Genomic DNA, 22,890 nt, shown 5'->3' on the forward strand with positions numbered 1-22,890 from the left:
GAAAATCACTCCCACTCTAGTAACAAGGGGAAAAAACAGGTAATCTACAGAACTATACTTTTCTTGAACCCAAAAAATTAAGATGGCAGGGCAACCAACTAGTCTGAAATCTAAGGAAATTGCTTCAAGGCAAGCATGGGCTCACCTTGAATAGGTGTGGGAAAAAGATGGGACCTGCCAAACATTAACAGAATGAAAGAAAAAAAATCATATAATCACCTCAACATATGCAGAAAAAGCATTTGACAAGATTCAACATTCTTTCAGGAAAAAAAGTCTCAACAAATTAGGTAGAGAAGGTACCTCAACATAATAAAGGCCATATGACAAGCCAATGGCTAACATTATATTCAACAGTAGAAGGCTGAAAACTTTCCCTCATCACAAGGGTGCCTACTGTCATCACTCCTATTCAACACAGTACTGGAAGTCCTAGCCAAAGCAATCAGGCAAGAAAAAGAAACAAAAGTCATCAGAATCGCTAAGAATGAAGTAAAATTGTCTCTATTTGCACATGACATGATTTTATATATAGAAAACCCTAAAAAGTCCACCAAAAGCTGTAGGATCTACTCAGTGAATTCAGTAAAGTTGCAGCATACAAAATTAACACAAAAATCAGCAGCGCTTCTATACACTAACTATAAATTATCTGCAAAAGAAAGAAAACAATCCCATTTACAATACCATCAAAAACAATAAAATACTTAGGAATAAATTTAACCAAGGAAGTGAAACATCTCTACACTGAAAACCACAAGACAATTATGAAAGAAACTGAAGAGGACACAAATAAATGAAAATATATCCTGTGTTCATGAAATGGAAGAATTAGTATTGTTAAAATGTCCATGCTACTCAAAACCACCTATAGATTTAATGCAATCCCTATCAAGATTCTAATGGCTTTTTTTTTTTTTTTTTTAACAGAAGTAGAACAAATAGTCCAAAAATTTATTTGGAACCACTAAAGACCCCAAATAGCCAAAGCAATCCTGAGAAAGAACAGAACAGGAGGCATCATACTTGATTTCCAGCTATGGTAATCAAAACAGTATGGTACTCACATAAAAACGGACACAGAGACAAAAGGAACAGAATCAAGAGCCCAGAAATAAACCCATGCATATATGATCAACTGATCTTTGACAAAGGGGTCAGGAATACTTAATGAAAAAAAGACAATCTCTTCAATAAGGGATGCTGGGGAAATTGGGTATTCACTCATAAAAGAATGAAACTAGACTCTTATCCTACACTGCTCACAAAAGTTAGGGTTAGGGTTAACTGAAAATGAATTAAAGATATAAATGTAAGACCTGAAACCATAGAACTCCTAGAAGAAAACATAGAAAAAAGCTCCTTAACATGGGTCTTGGCAACAATGTTTTGGATATGACACGTAAAGCAAAGGCAACAAAAGCAAAAATCAACTGGGACTATATCAAACTAAAAGCTTCTGCACAGCAAAGAAAACCATCATAAAAAAGGAAAGGCAACATAGAAAATGCAACAAAATATTTGTAAATCATATATCTGATAAGTAGTTAACATCCAAAATATATAAAGAACTAATACAACTCAATAGCAGAAAGACAAATAATCCAATTTTAAAATGGGCAAAGGATCTGAATAGACATTCTTCCAGAGAAGATATTCGAATGTCCCAGGTACCTAAAATGGCACTCAACATCACTAATCATTAGGGAAATGCAAATCAAAACCACAATGAGATCTCACCTCACACGTTAAAACGGCTATCACCATAAAGACAACAGACAACAAATGCTGGTGAAGATGTGGAGAAAAGGCAACACTTGATGTTGGTGGCATTGTAGACTGGTACAGCTATTATGGAAAACAGTAAAGAGGTTCCTCAAAAAAATAAAAATTGAACTACCATAGATCCAGCAATTCCACTTCTGAGTGTAAAACCAAAAAAAAAGAAAGGAGGAAAAGAAACACTGACCTGAAAAGATATCTGCACCCCCATGTTCATTGCAGCATTATTTATAATAAACATGGAAACAACCTAAGTGTCCCCTGACCAATGAATGGATAAAGAAAATATAGCGTGTGTGTGTGTATATATATATGTGTGTACACACACACACACACACACACACACACACACTGGAATACTATTCAGCCATAAAAAGAAGGAAATCCTCCCATTTCCAAAAACATGGATGGATCCCAAGGGCACTATACTAAATGAAACAAGACAGAGAAAGACAAATACCATAAGATCTCACTTATATATGGAATATAAAAAAATAAAAAACCCAAGCTCATAGTAAAAGAGGTCAGATTTGTGGTTACCAAAGGCTGGAGGTTAGGGGTGGAGGAATTGGATGAAGGTGGTCAAAAGGTACAAAATTCCAGTTATAGGCACACCTCAGAGATATTGTGGGTTCAGTTCAGACCACTGCAATAAAGCAAGTATTGCAGTAAAGCAAATCACATTAATTTTTTGGTTCCCCAGTGCATATAAAAAGTATGTTTACGCTATATTGTAGTTTATTAAGCGTGCAATAGCATTATGTCTAAAAAAATAATGTACATACCTTAATTAAAAAATACTTAATTGCTAAAATATGCTAACCATCATGAGGCTTCAGCGAGTTCTAATCTTTTTGTAATAGTAACAAACACCACTGATCACAGATCACCATAACAAATATAATAAGGAAAAATTTGAAATATTACGAGAATTACCAAAATGTGAGAGAGACACAAAGTGAGCAAATGCTGTTGGAAAAACAGACTTGCTCAATGGGTTGCCACAAAACTTAAATTTGTAAAAAATGCATTATCTGAAGTGCAACATAGCAAAGCACAGTAAGGATACCTGTACTATTTACCTCTGTCTCTACTGTCTTATACACAATGCTTAACATTCCATAAAAAATTACCAGACACACAAAAAGCAAGAAAAGCAATCCACTGTCAAGAGACAAAGAGGTTAACAGAATGACAAAGAAATGATCAAGATGTTGGAATGATCAGATAGAGAATTTTGTTATGTTAAAAGGTCTAGTGGACAAGGTAGACAACATATATGATGAGACGGAGAACTTCAGCTGAGAAGTGGAAACTATAAGAAAGAGTCAAAGAAAAATGCTAGAAATGAAGTGAAGAATGCCTTCAATGGTCTCATCAGTAGACATCAGAGCACAGCTGAGGAAAGAATCAGTAAACTTGAAGACAGGCCAATAGACATTAGCTAAACACTAAGAGAGAAAGTGGAAGGGAGTGGGGAGGCAGTCAGAAAAGGGGAAAAGGAGTGGGGAGAAGAAATAGAACTGAGCACCCATGGCTGTGGGACAGTATCAGTCTGACAAATATATAGTAAGTTATTCAAGAATTTATATGAAGTACTTCCTGAATCTAGCAAAAAAGAATAAAAAAAGGAAAAAAAAAGATCATGAAAACAGTATCTGCTACCATTTGCGCATGTAATTTGCCCTCACGAATGCCGTGTTCTGCTAACCATTTCCATAACTCTCTGCAGGTCAGCCTTCTCGACCTTGATCCTCTGAACTCACTCATTCATTACCATAATTGCAGCCGCCTGGCTTCTGATGTTTAAGTGCCACCTCCAGGCCTCTACTGTTTTAAGGTCCTATGACATCCCCCGTACCCCTTTGCTATCAGTGAAGCAGGTCTGCAATGGCATTTCCAGATGGCAGCCCTAGACCTCAGAGGACATGGAAACAGTTTCTCAGTGATGTTAGGACCTTTTCCACCAGCGATTTTTCAGTGCTTTGGTAGATGATGTAGCCTTTAGGCCCCTCCATGGCACAAAATTATCTGGTATGATCCATATTCAATCCAGCCTGCCTGCTTATTTAAAACCTTCAATTGTCTGCAATGGCATTTCTGGCATTTTGACACCTATAACGGGGGCCATTGCTTTGTCCATGCTGCTAGGAACTTTCCAAATACACCTCAACTTGTACCATCAAAAGAAATCAACGATGCTCAGAAGCCAAAGACAGTTGCCCCAGTGAAAGCCACGATACCTTGTCCAGTTTCTGGGCCTGAGTCAATTTTGGACTTAGAACTATGTATTGAAGGAGAGGCCAGATCCTGGAAGGGAAGATTCTGCAACACCAAAGCAAACGTATAGTCATGAATCTCTCAGACCACCCCCCAGTGACCATTTATTCAAGTAGCTGTATACCAGGGAAAGGGGAAAACCCAAACATTTCACAAATTATTAAGTACAAGATGCAAGAGACTCAAAGTGTTATCTGGCCCCTCTGTTAGACAGAGGGCATGCATAGGGGTGAGATAATTAACAAAACCTGGGCCAGATCTGGCTCAGTGTAGGCACTGGGTCCACAAACACATCCAGAGGACACTGCCCCAGTCCCTGAATGTATAATTGGAATAGACATGTTGGCAAACACTCACATCGCTTCCTTGGTCTACAGTATAAAACAGCCAGATGGAAGGCTCTAGATCTGCGCTCCCCCATATCCTGGCCAGGATAAATAAAACCAATACCCCACATGCAGGGAAATGACAGAAATTAGTGCCACCCTTAAAATCCCAAGTATGCAGGGCTGATGGTCCCTACAATACTTCCATTTAATTCACCACTCTGCCACTACAAAAACCAGAAGGAATGTGGAGGATGACAGTGGACTCCCACAAGCTCAACCAAATAGCCCCAATTCTAGCAGCTCTGCCAGATACGAAATCTTGGCTAGAGCAGGTCAATACTACTTACACAGTACACAGCAACTGACCTGGCAAATATATTCTTCTCTATCCTCATTAGGAAAAAAAAAGACAGAAAACACTGCATTCACACGGACAACAGTACGCATTTACATTTACAGTTCTGCCTCAGAGCCATCTGGGCAACCTGCAGAAAACACCCTGGTTCACCCTGGTCCAACGATGTCCTGTTAACAGAACCAGATGAGCAAGAAGTGGAATGCTGAAGGCTTTAATAAGACACCTATGCTCCAGAGGGTGGGCAATCTTACAATTCAGGGCCTTTGTCATGTCAATAAATTCTCAGGGGTTCAGTGCTTTGGGTAATGCCCGGACATTGCCCCCAAAGTAAAGAACTTGCACTTCCACCTTGCACTTCCTGAAACAGAAGGAAGCACAACGCCTGGATGGCTTCTTCCGGTTCGGGGGCAGCATATTCCACAACTAGGAATAATGTTCTGATCCATATGCCAGATGAGAAAGGATGCCTGAACACCAGGCTCCTTTGTCAAAGGACCAGCAGGCAAGAAGAGTCACCACCTTAGCAGAGGTAATTAAACTTGAACATCAGAAGAAAGGGGTAGTATACACAATGGGGACAATGAGAACTACATTTCATGTGCAGATGATGCACTTCAGGGTCTCTTGGTGTTCCCTTGTCCAATTTTGACAGTAAATGGACAAGTGTAACAACCCTGGCCTAAGAAGGGCATGATAACCAGGGGTTGAGACCTCCAGGGTTGAGGGCCTGAGTCACATCACCAAGTAAGCCCTGAAGACCAGACGTGCTAGCCAAGGGGAAGGGGAATCCAGAACAGATAGTAGAGGAGGGAGAAGATGATTCAGTTGTGGCCCCAAGGTCAACTACAGCAATAGGAGCCCCCCAAGGTCAGCAGGTGCATTCCTTCTGGGAGCATCAGCTTGACTCCAGCCTCTGGCCACCCTTCCTTCCATAGGTGTGACCCCTTAGCACTTCGATAAGCCTGTTGCACACTAACCTCCATCTCGGTCTGCTTCCTCTGAAGCCCAACCTACAAGAAACAGTAATGTTTACACCTGTATTTCAGGGGTGTCATGTTCCATTAAATAACACATGTCAAGTTGTTTGGACAGTGCTCGACTCATAGCAGGCATTCAATATATAAGCATGAGAAATTGTATCCTAGGGAACAAGACAGATAAGCTTATGTAAACCCCAGGATTATACGTATCTTCTAGATGCCAGGTGAGAGATACATAATTCCTGAGACACAGAACACAGGAAGCATTGATTTTAGAGGTATGCTCAGCCTCACTAGAAGATACTAAGTGGAAACAAAGGTCAGTACTACAATCCAATTATTTACTATACTATCCCTATTTTCCACTGATTATAGAAGATGTAAAAACTGCAGAATTTGAACTGCATTTGAAAAATAAAGGAACAAATGCTTATTAATACGGTATCTTAAAATTCCGGTATATTAATTTTTATTAAAGAACACTAGGGGTCGCTAATGGACCAAGAAAGCCCATAGGTCCCTCAAAGTTTTGGGAGCTGCATTTTATTTATTTGAAAGGATAAGAATTTAAAGTGCTTTGTAACAAACCACATGCCTTTTCAACTCATCATTCTATTTATTAAATCACCACCCTATCATATTTTAAATTGTCTTCATGGTAAAAGATCACATCAGAACAGGATAATTTGATTCTTTTCATGAGTACAATTAGAAATTAAACTTTTGCAAAATTCAATCATGTTTAGATACTGAGCACACACATTTTTAACGTTTCCTGTGTGGCACAACCATTTAGCTTCAGCTAATACAAGCGATAATATGTATGCTAATGTTCAAATCAAACTAAGGCCTCATTTAGCATGGTCTTATGTTCGAAGTTGAAGAAAATAGCCAGATATGCAAAGAACCGAGCGTAGATTTGATTTGATCTAGGTAATTGATCTAGGTAATTACACAGATGGTAATTATGCAGTAAGACTTGTGCTCATGGAAGATACAAAAAAAGTGAAATGTATAAATTCCTTGGGAGCAAGATGAATATGATCTACTGGTGGTGAAGACACATACAACAATAAACTGTAATACAAGGTAGAAGACGAATGACAGTGCTTGTAATATTCTTGGGAAATCTGGAAAAGGACAGCTGCGTTCCACCTGCAGGAAGTCAGGAAAGAATTTATGGAGACAGCATTTGAGCTGCCCTTTCAAGAATGGGTTGACATGGGCCACGTGAAAATAGACGGCCAAGAACTCTCCTAGGTACATAGAGAAGAATGAGAAGTGCAAGGCTATAAAGGAAAATAGCAAGTAGCTCACGCATGAGTCAGGCAAATTAAACTATTTGCAGCTCATTTTTGAGCCTCCCCCGCACCGACCCCAGAGTCAAGCATAGCAATTAACCCACTACCTTTATTTTTTTTTAGTATAATGGGTATTTTTTTCTCAACTTTAGTGAGACTCCATATATGGTCCACAAGTATCAACATATGAACAAATAGACCCAACAGTGTGAAATGTACTAATTCAAACATGCTTAGCACACACCTACTGGGTTGATTAATAATTTATATGAAAATTGGTTAAATCTAATAATTAGAATAAAAAGTATAAAATCATATAAATTCATTCTTGAACTTGTGATAAATGCACATAAATCTTCCAATTATGGGATTATAAAATAACCTTTAGGGAGTATGTTAGACTATGGTTAATCACAACAAACAAGAAATACACCTTATGTCATAGTTAATTTACCAGATCATTCAAATAATCAAAAAAAGTATCAGGAAAGAGGGGTGAAGCAACTTTTGACTATGGTGGCATAAAGAGATCTGTGAACTGTAATCCTGAAAAAAGAGTATAAAATTGGACAAAATTACAAAACTACTCATATCATGGTGCTGGATATCGACTAAAGACAACAAATTGAGAGGCATACTCAACAGGAACTAGAACTTCAGGTAACAGGAGTGTTTAACCTTCCAGCCACAGGCTATGGCCACACACCCTCCGACCCCCGCCCCCCCAACCCCCTTCTCCAAGAAGTCTGACCAAACCAGGGCTGGCAATGAAAGCCAGTAGCTTTGCCAGAGGGAAATGACTTGATTTGGAGCAAAAAAGCAGCAAATTCAGTTAGGAAACAAATGGAAAAATCTACAGCACGAGGCGCCTTTTCCCATTAGAGTGTATTTGCTTTCTGTCCGGGGTATAACAAATTACCACAAACTCAGCAGCTTAAAACACCACAAATTTATTATCTGACAGTTCTGTACTTCAGAAGTCCAAAATGGGTCCCACTGGGCTAGAATCAAGGTGTGAGCAGGGCTGCTTTCCTTTCAGAAGCTCTAGAGGAGAACTCACTTCCTTGCTTTTTCTACTTTCCAGAGGCTGCCCACACTCCTTGGTCCCCTTTCTCCATTTTCCAAGCCAGAAACATTGCATCTCTCTGACCATTCTCTCCGACCATTCTCTCCTAGGCACATCTCCCTCTCATTCTGACTCTTTTTCTGCCTCTCTCTCACACTTTTAAGGACCTTTGTGGTTACACTGAGGCCACCAGATAATCCAGAATAATTTTCCTCTTTTAAGGTCTGCTGATCAGCAACCTCAAGTCCATCTGGAACTTTAATTTCCCCTTGTCATGTAAGCTAACACAGCCACAGGCTTTGGGGACTAGGATGAGAACGTCTCTGGAGGGCCATTATTAATGCCCACCACATGGGGCAAATGGCAAAACAGCCTGGAAATGAGAGACCCAAAAAAGGACAAGGTAAGCTGCCCATACATTCCTGGCAGACTGTGCAGGAGAAACAGGAGAAGGCCCCACAGAAAGCAGAAGCAGAGGCAGAAGTGAGGAACGGCTGCTCCCCAACCTACACACAGATCCATCAGCAGAGGGCAGAAGCTCTATGCTTCTGAGTATTCGGGCAAAATCTCTACCCAAATACTGGCTGACCACTAAGCTATGTAGATGCAGGGGTGAACTCCAGGAAATTTAGTCCATTTGGGGTGTCATAACAAAACCACCACAGATTGGGTGGCTTAAACATGATTTACTGCTCACATTTTCGGAGGCCGGGAAGACCAAGATCAAGGCACAACAAGATCTGGTGTCTGGTGAGAGCCTGCTTCCTGGTTCACAGATGGCCATCTTCTCACTTTGTCCACATGGCAGAAGGGGCACGAGAGCTCTGGGGTCTCCTTTATAAGGGAACTAATTTCATTCACAAAGGCTCTATCACCATGGCCTAATCACCTCCCAGAGGCCCCATCTCTAATACCATCACTTTGGGATTTGAACATATGCATTTCAGGGGGATGCAAACAGCCAGTACATAAGAGAAACTACGCTAAAACATTAAAACAATTTTTTTTTAAAAAAGAGCAGAGATATCAGTAGGCCAGACACATTCTATATTTCACAGATGAAGGCCAGACAAGTTAATAAAAAATAATAATAACCTCAAGGGGAAAAGGTCAGAGTTGCTAAAATTATATTATATACAATGTCTAGTTTTCAAAAAAAACTTGGGAGACATGCAAAAAAAAAAGGGAAGTATGACCCAGTCTGAAAAAAGCAGGTAATAGAAACTGACTTTTAATGGGCCCATATGTTGAATTTAGCAGATAAGAAGTATAAAGTTATTATAAATATGTCCCAAAAGTTTAATATCCAAAGGGATAAAATACCAAAGAATATTTGTAAAAAACCAGAGAAGGCAATAAAAGAGGAACTAAGGAACAAAAAACCTGAGACATATAGAAAACAAGTACAAATAGAAGACGTAAATCCAAAGTTGTTAACAACTAAATGTGACTAAACTAAATCAAAAGGAAGAAATTTTCAGATGATAAAAACATACAACTGAATTATATGCTGCCAACAACAAACACACATTAGATTCAAAGACACAAGGAAGTTGAATGTAAAAGAAGAGGAAAAGACAATATAAGCAGTAACTATAAGACAGCTAGATTGGCTATATTAACATAAAAAAAATAAACTTTCTGGTACGAAATATTACTGAAGGCAAAGAAAGACATTTCATAATGACCAAAAAGGTCAATACACATCAGGAAGACATATCCCATATAACATATCCCACATAATCCCACTATAAATGGATATGCACCTAACAGAGCCACAAAATTCATGAAGCAAAATCTGACAAAATTAAAATATACAATTCAAGAATTATAGTTGGAGACATCAATACCTCACTCTCAGTATTCGATAAAACAAACAGAAAATCAGTTAAGGATAAGAGAACTGAACAGCCCCATCACTAACTTAATCTAATTTACATTTATATAATACTCCACCTCAAAGTAGACTACATTTTTTTCAAGCACTCAATAAACATTCTGTAGGATAGATCAAATGCTATACTGTAAAATAATTCCTAATACATTATAAAAGAATTTAAAATACATTCTTCAAAACACAATTCAAAGTAAGTTACCTGATCACAAGGGAAATTAAATTAGAAATCAACAATGGAAACAAATTTGGTACATCTCCAAATATTTGGCAAACAAGATACTTCTATATATACCTGTGGGTCAAAGAAGAAACCACAAGGAAAATTATAAAATAATATTAATATTATTAACAACCTTATGCCAACAAATTAGACAACTTAGGTGAAATGGAAAAATATCTAGAAAGAAAATAACCGAAACTGACTCAGGGAGAAGTAGAAACTCTGAACAGATCTATATTAAATAATTAAATTGATTTAGTAATTTAAGATCTTTCCACACAGGAAGTCTAAGCACAGATGGTTTCACTGGTGAATTTTATCAAATATTTAAGGAAGTAATAATCTTTCACAAGCCTTTCGGAAAACAGAAGAGGAAAGAACACTTCTCAACTCATTCTATGAGGCCAGTATTACCCTGTTACCAAAGCCAGACACACACATCTCAAGAAAACTACAGAGCAGTACCTCTCATGAATACACACCCAAAAAATCCTTAATACTAGAATTCAGCAACATATAAAAAGGATTATTAACCAATACCAAGTGAGATTTATACAGGAATGCAAGTTTGGCTTGAAATCTCCAAATTAATGTAATATACCATATTAATAGATTAATAAACAAAAATCACATGATCATCTCAAAAGACAGAGGAAAAACATCTGACACCCATTCACGATTTAAAAAAAAACAACTCTCAATAGACTAGAAATACAAGAAAGCTTTCTCAACCTAATAAAGGGCATCTAAGAGAAACTTACAAGTAACATCATATTTACTGGTTAAAGACTAGATGCTATTCCCCAAAGATCAAAAAATATGGCAAAGATTTCTGCTCTCATTGTATTTATTCAACACTATACTAGAATCTAGCTAATAAACAAAGAGGGGAAAAAGGATCCAGACTGGAAAGGAAAAAGTACAATAAATGTCTTTATTTTGCAGATGATATAATCTGGTATATAGAAAATCTTAAGGAATCAACAAAAACCTACTAGAACTAAAAAGCAAATTCAGCAAGGACACAAGATAGAAAAGCAACATAAACACTGTCTTTCTATATAATAGCAACAAGAAATTGACAACAATTCCATTCAAAATAGCACCAAAAAGAATACAATGCATAGAAGTTTAACAAAAAGAGAATAAGATCTGTATACTGAAAACCTCAAAACACTGCTGAAAGAAATTAAAGATCTAAATAAACGGAGAGGCATTTGATGCTCACAGACTGGAAGACAATGTTGTTAAAGTGGCATTTCTTCCCAAACTGATCTGCAGGTTCAAGACAACACAATCTCTATCAAAATTCCAACAGGTGTTTTTATAGAAATTAATAGAATAATCTTAACATTTACATGGAAACACAAACTTTTGACTGACAATAGCCAAAATAATTTTTCAAAAGATCACAGGTTGGAGAACTTACACTACCCAATATCAAAACTTAATTACAGGGAATTCCCTGGCAGTCCAGCAGTTAAGACTCTGTCTGCACTCCCAATGCAGGGGGCCCAGGTTTGACCCCTGGTCAGGGAACTAGATCCCGCATGCTGCAACTAAAGGTCCCGCACACTGCAGTGAAGATACCTCATGTGGCAATGAAGACACTGCACGTGGCAACAAAGACACTGCACATGGCAGTGGAGACACTGCATGCGGCAACGAAGACCCAGAGCAGCCAAATAAATAAATATTTTTTAAAAAATTAATTACAAAGTAACGTAATAAGACAGTGTGGTATTGGTGCAAGGATAAAATACAGATTAAAAGAAGAGAACAGAAAGTCCAGAAATAAATCCTTACATTTATGGTCAACTGATTTCCAACAAAGGTGTCAAGGCAATACAATGGGGAAAGAATCTTTCTAATAAACAGTGAATAGATTAAAAAATGTGGTATATCCATACAATGGAATGTCATTCAGCCATAAAAAGAATTACTGATACATGCTACATCATGGATGAACCTTAACAAAATTATACTAAATTTAAAAATTCAGACACAAATGTTTGTATGATCCCATTTACAAGAAATTTCTAGAAAAAGCAAGTATCTAGAAACAGAAAGTAAATCAGTGGTAGCCTGAGGCTTGGCTAGAAGCAGGAAATGAATGCAAACAGGCATGAGGAAACTTTCTGGGGGAATGGAAATGTCCCAAAACTAGATTGTGGTTGTGGTCATACAACTGTGTAAATGTATAAAAAAAAAAATCATTGAAATGTACACTCACAGTAGTTGAGTTTCATGCAGTGTACATTATTCCCCAATAAAGCTGTTTTAAAAATAAAAAGAAGATGAAGAAGGTGCAGGAGTTCCCCATCCCTGGAGGACACAAGCATAGACTGAATGAGCTCCTATCAGGGACACAAGGGTAGAGGCTCCATGACCTTCGTACTTGACCTCACTGTCCATCACTAAGAGCGTGAGGTCTTTTAACCCAAAATGCTGGTTTATACATTTTTTGTGGCTTTTCGCAGTTGCTATTCCTAGGGTTATAAGGAGAAAACATTTGTGACTGCTCTTCCAAATATTTCACTTGCAAACATTGAACAGAAAATGTTTTTCACCTTTCGTCCTGTAAAGGCAGCCCGATGAAGTGGCGTGTCTCCCATGTCATTTAATACATTTACTTCTGCACCAGCCTAGTAAACATGAAAGCTTTAAGCATCTTCCACATATCAAGAAATATACAAAGGTGAAAACAGTTCCCTAAAAATATATTAAATATTTAAAAAATTAAAATAATTGTTAATATTGACTGGTTGTCACTACTAAAAATAAGTTCAGTTCACAGTAAAACAGTAAGCTTATAGTAAAAATCTACCTGATAGGTAGAAAATAAAAAGCTACTTTTCTTTAAAAATCTATATACCCTTTGCTCTACTTTAGAAACACTCATATTGAAAAAAAGGAGAACCGTCTCTGAATAAAATAGCACATTTTCTCCACCAATTTAATTTAATGAGTTTAAGGGAAAAAAAAGAAAAAGATGCCACCATTTAAATGGTGGAGGAGCTGGAGGTTTAAGGGCTGCCTTAGCTCATGGATTTCAGGTTTGGGGCCACCAGATCAATTTTAAGATGAAACCCAATTTCAGAAATATCAGTATGTGTGAAAAATTATTCATCACAGAATTGAGAAATACGAGTTCTTAAGTTACAGCGTGCTCATTAAGAGATTCTGACATTATTTTTTAATTACAAAGGATGTGCTTTGGTCATTTTTTTAACTATGCTCAAAAAACAACATAGTATCTTCATTAATTCATATGTCCATTTTTGCAACTCTAAAAAGTCAATGATGTAAAAATCAAATGATTGAAAAAACAGAATTTTAATTAGTCAGGCTACCCTAATTCATGTATTTAGCAAAGAACAATTAAGTGATTAGCAACTGCTTTGAACAGGCCATCATGCATCATGGCCCAGACGGCTTTTCCAAGACATTTATAATTTCCATAATAGCCGTATTTTATTTATTTAAAAATTAAAGCCATACATATACCTTTAACAGATCCTGGACCACTTGTCTATGTCCAAAATAGCAGGCCAGATGAAGAGGTGTCCAGCCCAAATTAGACTTACTTCTTCCTAAAAAAAAAAGGAAAGAGGTATTTTTAGATGTTACTGAGGTAACTGAACAATAAAATTAATTTCTCTTTAATACTCTGCTCCAAGACATTGGCCGGTGGCTCCCTTTCACACTGCACTGCCGATGAGTGAGAGGCAGGAGACATGACACTGTAATACATGTTCTGAGCGAGATGGGTCAGAACTCAAAGGACACAGATTCTGCGGCCACCTTCCTAACTCGATGTCCTCACTCTTAACAGGGTGGAAGGAGACTTGATGGGGGTTACATTCAAACTGGTCTGCGGCTCTAAGGTGCCGAGCGAGTGTCTAACCACCCTGCCATCAGCAAACGAACACGTGGGTCTCTTGGCACAGCATTTCCTGAAAAGCACCTCTTGTTGAAAACCTGTCCCATGTCAGGAGAGTGGACAGAAAGGGGAACTGGGAACCAATCTTTCCTGCAGCGTTTAGCAAGCTGTCGGCGCTGCAGGCGGTGACTGAAAATGGAGCCTTGACTTCAGATAAAATCACAGGTAATGAGGATGAGTGTTACCAGCATGGGAGAGTCCAACTAGATAACAAGAACCCAAATTAAAAGCAACGAAATGTCAGATCCCAGCTGAGGAGAGGTATAAAACAACTGAGCGTGGTGAAAACGAGCTACATTAATTCAATTTAGGAAAAAAAAAATAGGGCATTATAGCTTAGAGCTGAGAGAGCTTCAGAAGATCTCCAAAATTCCAAATGAAGCTTGAGAGAATACAGCCTACATAAGCCGCGAAAGCCCACCACCGCCCTAGAGGGTCTCCCGAAGCCCTGCAGCAGGCTGCCCGGCCCTCCCTGGCAGGAGGTGGAGGTTAACAGCTGCCCTCGGCTCCTGGATTTCAGGTTTGGGGCCAACAGAAAGCCCGCCACCAGCCTCAGTGTACCCAGAACAGGGTTCTAAGAGCTCCCAGAGGGACTGTCACCGCCAACAGTGTCCCTGTGACTGTTTGCCACTTACCAAACTCCCATAACTGTTCCCTCTCAAATGGGTGCCCTCTGGAACCCCTAATTCCACAGGCAATACGTCCTAGAGCCATGGTCTATTGCATGGAACATTTCTCTTTATCCTCTGTCCTTAACCTAGCTCTTCCTGTTGACAATGATTCTCCTTTATCCCTCGGGGGGGAGGCTCCCCCGTTCCCACACCCCCACTGGTCCTCATGGCACAGAGCCACGTGAATTCCCACGTCAAAACCCAACGTGGTCTCTGGTTAATGACCTCCCTCGTGTTACAACCCCTCCTCTGAGGCTTCTGACATTAAGCACCGCTACCCGCCCTGCAAATGCTTTCTCTGCCGCCATCTACCGGCCTCCAGTGGCTCACCCCTCACCAGTTAACTCTGGGCAGCAGTCTTTCTCCTTGCGGCAAATCCTGCCACCATCCTAGGGGTGACTACTACGAGCCAGTATCCTGGTGTCTCCGATTCTCAGCTTCCCTCACTTCCCCGCAAACCTGGCCTCTGCTCCATGTCGGGTACCCAACCCCAGGGCCAGAGTCTGGATGTCATCATCACGTCTGAACTCAGGAACACAGAAAGCCCACTTTCCCACAGAGTGCCCACTTTCCCACTTCCTCACACAGGCAAACCCCCAGACTTGCTCTTCAACTGAACTGACCCTCCAGTTCTTTAATCACTTTCCCTCTATGTAAATACCCCCACCATCTTCACTTCCTTCGGTAAATCCAGCATATATTTCTTGGTCCCTCACTTCAACATTTCTTTGCCAATATCCTCAATATCCTATCTTTGTCACAGCAGCCTAGAAAAACCCCAAAGCCTGATAAACACACTAGCTCAATTTTTTCTATAACCACACCCAGGTTGCTAACAGTGGTGGAAGAAAAATAAAACCTTGTGGATTCATGGCTCCATAAAGTCAGGATCTCATACTTCAGCAAAGCCTTCACTGCTGCCCGGCAATCCTTTCCACACTGCCGTGCAGGTGTCCCTCCTATGTTCCAGCACAGGTATTTCAATCCTCACCACTCCCCTCAAGCCTCTTACCCAGACACCTGCCTCTTAGCAAATGATCTGATCTCATAGCTTCACAAAGAAAAGAGAAGCTTTTCATAGGATTCCCTGGGCTTCCTGGCACCGAATCCACCCCATATCTCTACCCACAGGCGCCCATCCTTCCTCCTGAGGCCTCAGAATCATCACACTTCCTGGATCCTGGATCCCATGCCCCCCTGCTTCCCAAGTACTCCTTTTCCTCATCTTCAACCTCTCCCTCTTTAGTTGGGAATAGGAAGGAGCAGGTGAGGATTTGCGTCTCGTCCACCTAACAAGCAAAAGCACCCAACCCCCCCTCTCTGGTCCCGGACGCCCTCCGGCCCTTGTCCTCCTCACTCTCCTCCCCCCACAGTCTTCACGCTTCCCACCTTGCGTTCCCTCCCATCAGCTACCCACCCACTGCAGACCAGGTTCATTTCCCACCGCATCACTAAAACTGTCCTCAACTTTTACCAATACATGGTGTCACTGGATCCTAGGGGCACTTTTCAGCAGCCAGCGTACCGCGTCACTGGACGGCATCTGACAGCCCAGGTCAAGAGCCTCCACAGCTCTGCACTTCTTCCCAGGGCTCTGTGGAAACTCCACTTTCTCTGATTATCCTTCATTACTAGCATCTCCAATAATGACACCTCTTGGCCCTTTCTCACTGCTTTGTTTATAGGCTCTTCACTTCAAAATCCATATTTCCATTTCCAACTCTCTACTATTCACCTCCATTTGGACGATACAAGAATACCTTATGCTCAGGAGGTACAAAGCTGAATTCACTTACCTTACACATACACATGTACACAGAAAAAACACCTGTTCCCCCTCCCACATCGTTTTCACAATGAACTGCCCCATTATTCACCTCCCTTCTCAAGTCAGAAATAAGCACCACTCTTGTCTGCCTTTCTCCTTTTCACCCCCGCCCAACTTGATCAGTCCTATCAGTTCTACCGCCTAAATGTTAACGATACCTACTTTTCACCATTCCCATTGCTTCTACTCCCATTTAACCACAACAGTCTCCTCTGAGTTGCTGCTTCTGAACGGGTCTCCTCACTATCTAGTGCTTCCACATGGGATTCTGAATCAAGAAGTCAAAATTTACAGAATCCTAAATAATTCTTTTTTTTTTTTTTTTTTTTTGGTACACGGGCCTCTCACTGTCGTGGCCTCTCCCGTTCCAGAGCACAGGCTCCGGACATGCAGGCTCAGCGGCCGTGGCTCACGGGCCCAAACGCCCGTGAGTTATTTAGGGAAGCCCCTAAATAATTCTTAAAATACTCCAAATACCAGTAAAAATGTTTAAAAAAAAACAAGGGCCATACTCTACAAGTTCTTGATAATCTTTAATAATTAAAATCTACTTTTTAATTTCACTTTGGTAAATAATGTAGCAGAGATACTTTCCCCTATCAATAAATCAGTATCTACATAAAAAATAAGCAAATATATGAGCTATTAAGTCACGAAATAAAAATGCTCCAGATATCCTTTATACTCTTTACAAATTATGGACACCCAAAATTTTTTATCCATAAGAAATATCAAGTTTAGAAATATTTACAGAAAACTGTACCCTATACTGAATATTAAAAACTGGGAAACACCAGCAGACGTTATGGGTAATACCTATGTAATTTCCCATGCAGACCTTCCAGCAAAGCAACAGGACCGCACTACACAAAATCATGTGTTGAGGGCTTCCCTGGTGGCGCAGTGGTTGAGAGTCTGCCTGCCAATGCAGGGGATACGGGTTCGTGCCCCAGTCCGGGAATATCCCACATGCCGTGGAGCGGCTGGGCCCGTGAGCCATGGCCGCTGGGCCTGCGTGTCCGGAGCCTGTGCTCCGCAACGGAAGAGGCCACAACAGTGAGAGGCCCGCCTACCACAAAAAAAAAAAAAAAAAAAAATCACGTGTTCATGTTGCCGATATAAGCTCTTAGTTTGCTCTCAAAAACTTATCTTTTAGATCACTCATAGAATTTATACAAAGCATGCTATGCGTATAAACATGTTAGTATTTATTTCATTTGCAAGAATGTCTCGCCATTAGCAACAGACGGGACCATGAACACACACCCGTAACGGCAACAGCTACAAGCCAAACTGCCCAATTAGCTCTTCCTTTGTGCCCCTAGCCTAGAAGTGCTGACCTTAACCTTCAAATGCACGTCAGTGCTTCTCTCTCTCCCTTAAACTTGACATTAGCGGATTCCTCCCAACCAGTAACATCTCTATGTTGATTGTTGAGCTTTAATTCTTGTAGAAGAATTATACTACACTTTACCATTTTCTCAATTTCTCAGGGTTTGGAAAAACAAAATGAGATAGAAAAGAAAACCAAGAAATGCCAGGCACAGTGATTCCCATATGGAGACACTCACACCCCCAGCCCCAGCCCTCCCCACTCACTTCTGTTGGGTGAACTCACATCACCTGATTACGCTGTTCCTCTACATAAACCCTTCAAACTGCCCTTCCGACAAGTCTGACTGACAGGTATAATGAGGGTGAAATTTTGAAAAAGCAGTAACATCTGTCTCTCAGTTTTACATTTCCAAGTAGGTGACTCTCCACTAACTAGCCTGAGGCAACCATGGGTGAGGGGGGGTGGTTGGTAAAGGGTTGCTGAAGATCAACAAACCAGGCATGTTTCTGGCATTCAAAACAGAACCCCAAGGCAAAGATTAAGAACCAGGTTTCTATTGAAGGATGAGAAAGATTTTTAGAATTCCTTTAGCATTCCAAGAACCGACTCAGACTATAATTTCTGGACAACTCAGAGCGTGGTTTCTTCACTGCTACGAAGGTAATACTCCTTCCACACGGAGGGTGAGGCCATGAAGTTTGCTGCTCTATGACAGGAGGAGAATGTGACACAGCAGAACAAAATACCCGTCAGTGACAGAGGGCTGCGGAGAGGTAAAGACGTAAAACGGGGCATGTGGCTCCTGATTCTAAGCCCGGAGAGTGAGATAAGTCGTGAGTGAGAACAGGCAGTGGCATGTAGGACGCTAGGAAAAGGTCCCCTACCAGGCCACCTAGCCTAGCACCAACCTGCACGGTGGCCACGTCACAGTAAACTCAGTAGTGCAGGCAGCGGGAAGGCCAAATGTTGGCTGCCTAGAGCTGCTCCGAGCCCCCATGGGTCACTCAACACCCCCAAGGCCACACCCACAGGAGCGTGGCCGAGGTGAACCAGCGAGCCTAGGCCACGTGCCAGAGGGAGACATGAGAGGTTCAGGGTGACACAAAGCCAACAAGAGCCAGGATGAGACTCCCAACACAGCCAAGGAGCACCACCTGTGCTTATGAAAAACCTGCATTTGACTCTGAGTTTTACTTCAGCTACAAATGCTTCAGGGGCACTAGGAAGACAGGTTACCGAGGAACCAAAGGCCGTCCACACAGAACAAGGCTCGCCTTGACATTCACAGGCCACCTCAGGCGAGACGGGGAGGACACAGGTGAGAGGCTCTGGGAGGCCAATCATTTATCAAAAGAGCTACTGAAATGGAGGGACCCAAAGACTTATATTTAGTCCTCCAAACTCCCAAAATGAGAAGGCGCTTGTTGAAATATCAGAGCCGATTTAGAAAATAAAGCCTATTTCTCTGCACCCCTGAGTTTAATATACTTGTAACCTTGCTACACAAGGCACATTGTGATTTGGCTGCTACCTACCCACCTAGCCTTATCCCTCACCCCTCCTGCCTGCAAAAGCCCTTGCCATCTGGGCTGCTTCTCACCTCAGGACCTTGGCATATGACGTTTCTTCTGCCTTGACCCCCTTTCTTCTCTATTTTTACCTGGTTAAGTCTACGTACTCTTCATATATCACCTTAGAATAATTTCCTCCAAGAAGCTAATCCTTCGAGTTCCAGTTACATACTTCTTATATGTTCCCTAACACCCTGCACTTCATAGCTTCCATATTCTGTACATATTGTGCAATGCAGACTAGTTTGAGCTAGTAATCTACTAATCTCAGTGAGGGTAGGATCCTGTCTGACAATATTTCTAAGATACTTCACACGCTTCACCTACAACGTCTTCGAGAAAAAGAAATTATCATAGCATGCATCCTGTGGACTCGGGGGTCACCCTTGTAGTTCATAAGGTTTAGGACCCATGACAATATTAAGACTGGATCTCAATTTCTCTGACTTAGAGGGGAGGAGGAGAGTACCCACTCTTATGGGGGTTCTTCCTAGGATAAGAGATGAAAATTTATTTCAAGTTCAGAAAGATTAGTGCTAAATAAATGATAAAGTAGTGCATACTCATAAGAAAAAGCTAAAAAATCCATTCAAAGGTTACCTTTGCAGTTAATGTCAGCAGTTACTTCATTCCTTTCCATGGTTTCCAATAACTGTCTTACTTCTTCAGCGTTGCCGTTTCTGGCATGATGGAGGAGCTGTTGCTCTGCTTCTGTGCTCATTTCTAGATTTAAAAAATAATAACATTGCTATTATGGAAGAACATATATTAGCTTTTGGATATTATCTAACAGATAAAAGGGAAAAAAATCATCTTCATTCTGCAGCTAATAAGATAGACACAAGAACTGATTAAATGAATCAGCTGCAGGGCCAAAACTTGACCTTGAGACTCCATGCCCTTTGTATTATTACTGAAGAAGTGCACTGGACATCTGGGCAAGTTTCTTACTCTCTCAAAGCTTCCGTTTCCTCACCTGCAAAATACAATCAACCTCATGACCTGTTTTAAGACTGTGTCTATGAAAGGTATTTTGTAAATAGTTATTAGTACAACATCAATAACCAGATATAAAGTTAAAATACGGCAATTCAGCAGTTTGTATAGAAATATCATAAGGCTGAAATGTAAATTAACACAATGCGAGAAACTTGTGAGAAAATAAATTACAGATAAGGATCCTGGAGCTACGATACTTACAAATAAACTCTCATATTTTCTTCCCAAGCCTCAAGCCAACTATAAAGGACTACAACCAAATTTAAAGCACTGATGTCAAAACGTTATGAACAGCAATTCCCAGAAAAAATACAAATTTCTTTCATACTAATAATCAGTTAAATGCAAATAAATCAAACACAATGATATTTTTTTGCCTACCTGATTAGCAAAGATAAAAAAATTAAACACACCAAATGCTGGAATTAACAAAAAATGTGCACTCCAGTAAACTGCTAATAATATTATGCATATTATATATTATAATAACATTCACACAATCCTTCATATGTTGCAGAGGGAGAGGCAACAATTTGACAAGATGAAATAATTTCAAAATACACAGAGGGTTCCAGGAGATAGCCAAATAACAAATACCAAGGATCTGTCTCCCCACCTACACAACAACTGCACTGGCCAACTCTGTCTGATGTAACTAACAATTCTTTGGAACTCTGGAACCTCCAGAAGGCTTGCAACTGCCAGGGAAGACTTGGAAGCTAAATGTGGTTAATTTCAGCTCTTAGGGGTAGCAGCTCCCTACCCCCACCTCCAGCCACTCAGCAGGCACCTGTGCATGTGCTTCTGGAGCAGCTTGCTGGAGCCCACCATCAGCAAAAAGGACCCTGTCCTCCAAATACTGGGGAGGCAGGCTCTGATCACTGATCGCTGCTTCTGACCACAGAAATGCAGACAAAGAAGTGGGCAGCCATTGTTGTTGCACCGGCACCCTTGCTGCAAGCCTCTCCGGTGGCCTGGACTGCCAGAGGATTTAAAGGGCCAGCAACCTTTTTCCCCCCTCTTCTTTTTTTCTGTTTTCCCGCTTAAATTTCCCCTTAATTTCCCTCTTTTAAAGACTAGGACATTCACAAACAACTGCATATATGGGGAAAATTACAATGTGACTGTTCATGCCCACCAAAGTCTCAAAAAAGACATGGGACAACCTTAAGTTTAGGCTGGCCCTCAGCAGAAAAGCAGTCTACAACAATCAAAAAGAAACAAACAAAAAAATGACAAAAAATTAGCAAACCCCGAGGAAGAGGAGTATTTGATTTCTAGAGTTACTACATTAGATTCAAATGTACAGTTTTCAGCAGCCAAAAAAAAAAAAATCACAAGGCATATATAAAGAAAACAGGAAAGCAGGGCCCCTTCAAAGGAAAAAAATACATCAACAGAAACTGTCCCTGAAAAAGGACTGATGGCAGATATTCTAGACAAAGACTTTAAAAAATGTCTTAAAAATGCTCAAAGAACTAAATGAATATATGAAAAAAGTCAAGAAAATGTATGAACAAACTTAAAATAAAGAGATAGAAAGCCTAGGGAATTCCCTGGTGGTCCAGTGGTTAGGACTCCACGCTCTCATTGCCCAGGGTTCAGGTTTAATCCCTGGTTGGGGAACTAAGATCCCACAAGTGCACGGTATGCCCTCCAAAAAAAAAAAAATAATGCATGGCTAGATTGCATATAATTTCTTAGATTGTAAATATGTCTATATTTTCTTGAATTTCAGAAGGAACTTTTTTTAATAACAATTTTTCCCCTGAATTTTGTTCAGACAGAACAATGGTGAAAGTATTCTTTAGCTGTGGGTGGAGAAAATAAGAGATGTCCTAAGAGAATAAAAGCCTAAAAGGAAACCAAAAAGAAATTTTGCAGCTGAAAAGTACAATAACTGAAATGAAAAATTCACTTGAGGGATTCAAAAGCAGATTTGAGCAGGCAGAAGAATCAGTGAACTTGAAGATAGGACAATAGAAATATCATTTTCCTTTTTTTTTTTTTTTTTTTTTTTTTGCGGTACGCAGGCCTCTCACTGTTGTGGCCTCTCCCGTTGTTGCAGAGCACAGGCTCCGGACGCACAGGCTCAGCACGCACAGGCTCAGCGGCCATGGCTCACGGGCCCAGCCGCTCCGTGGCATGTGGGATCTTCCCGGACCGGGGCAGGAACCTGTGTCCCCTGCATCGGCAGGCAGACTCTCAACCACTGCGCCACCAGGGAAGCCCCCTTTTCCTGCTTTTTAAGAATGAATCAAAGAACATTTGAAGTAAGTATCTTCAGAACATACTAGAAATTGTTTATTATTATCTTGGGTTCTCACTA

The 22,890-nt window shown here is 40.4% G+C and overlaps 1 protein-coding gene across 2 annotated transcripts in view; it reads right to left on the minus strand.

Annotated features, from left to right (window-relative positions):
• OSBPL1A (oxysterol binding protein like 1A) overlaps positions 1–20,292 on the minus strand; it is a 200,531-nt gene extending 180,239 nt beyond the window's left edge. For both annotated transcript variants that reach the window (XM_082667364.1, XM_082667365.1), the window contains exons 1-3: positions 20,163–20,292; positions 13,721–13,806; positions 12,784–12,858 (exon numbers count right to left, since the gene is read on the minus strand). In XM_082667364.1, coding sequence (XP_082523490.1) covers positions 12,784–12,858; positions 13,721–13,806; positions 20,163–20,283 — 282 coding nt within the window. In that variant the 5' untranslated portion in view covers positions 20,284–20,292. The remainder of the gene's footprint in view (positions 1–12,783; positions 12,859–13,720; positions 13,807–20,162) is intronic.
• Between the last annotated feature and the right edge of the window lie 2,598 nt (positions 20,293–22,890).

This window comes from Grampus griseus (assembly GCF_964374135.1).
Source record: "Grampus griseus genome assembly, chromosome: 12".
NCBI lineage: Eukaryota > Metazoa > Chordata > Mammalia > Artiodactyla > Delphinidae > Grampus > Grampus griseus.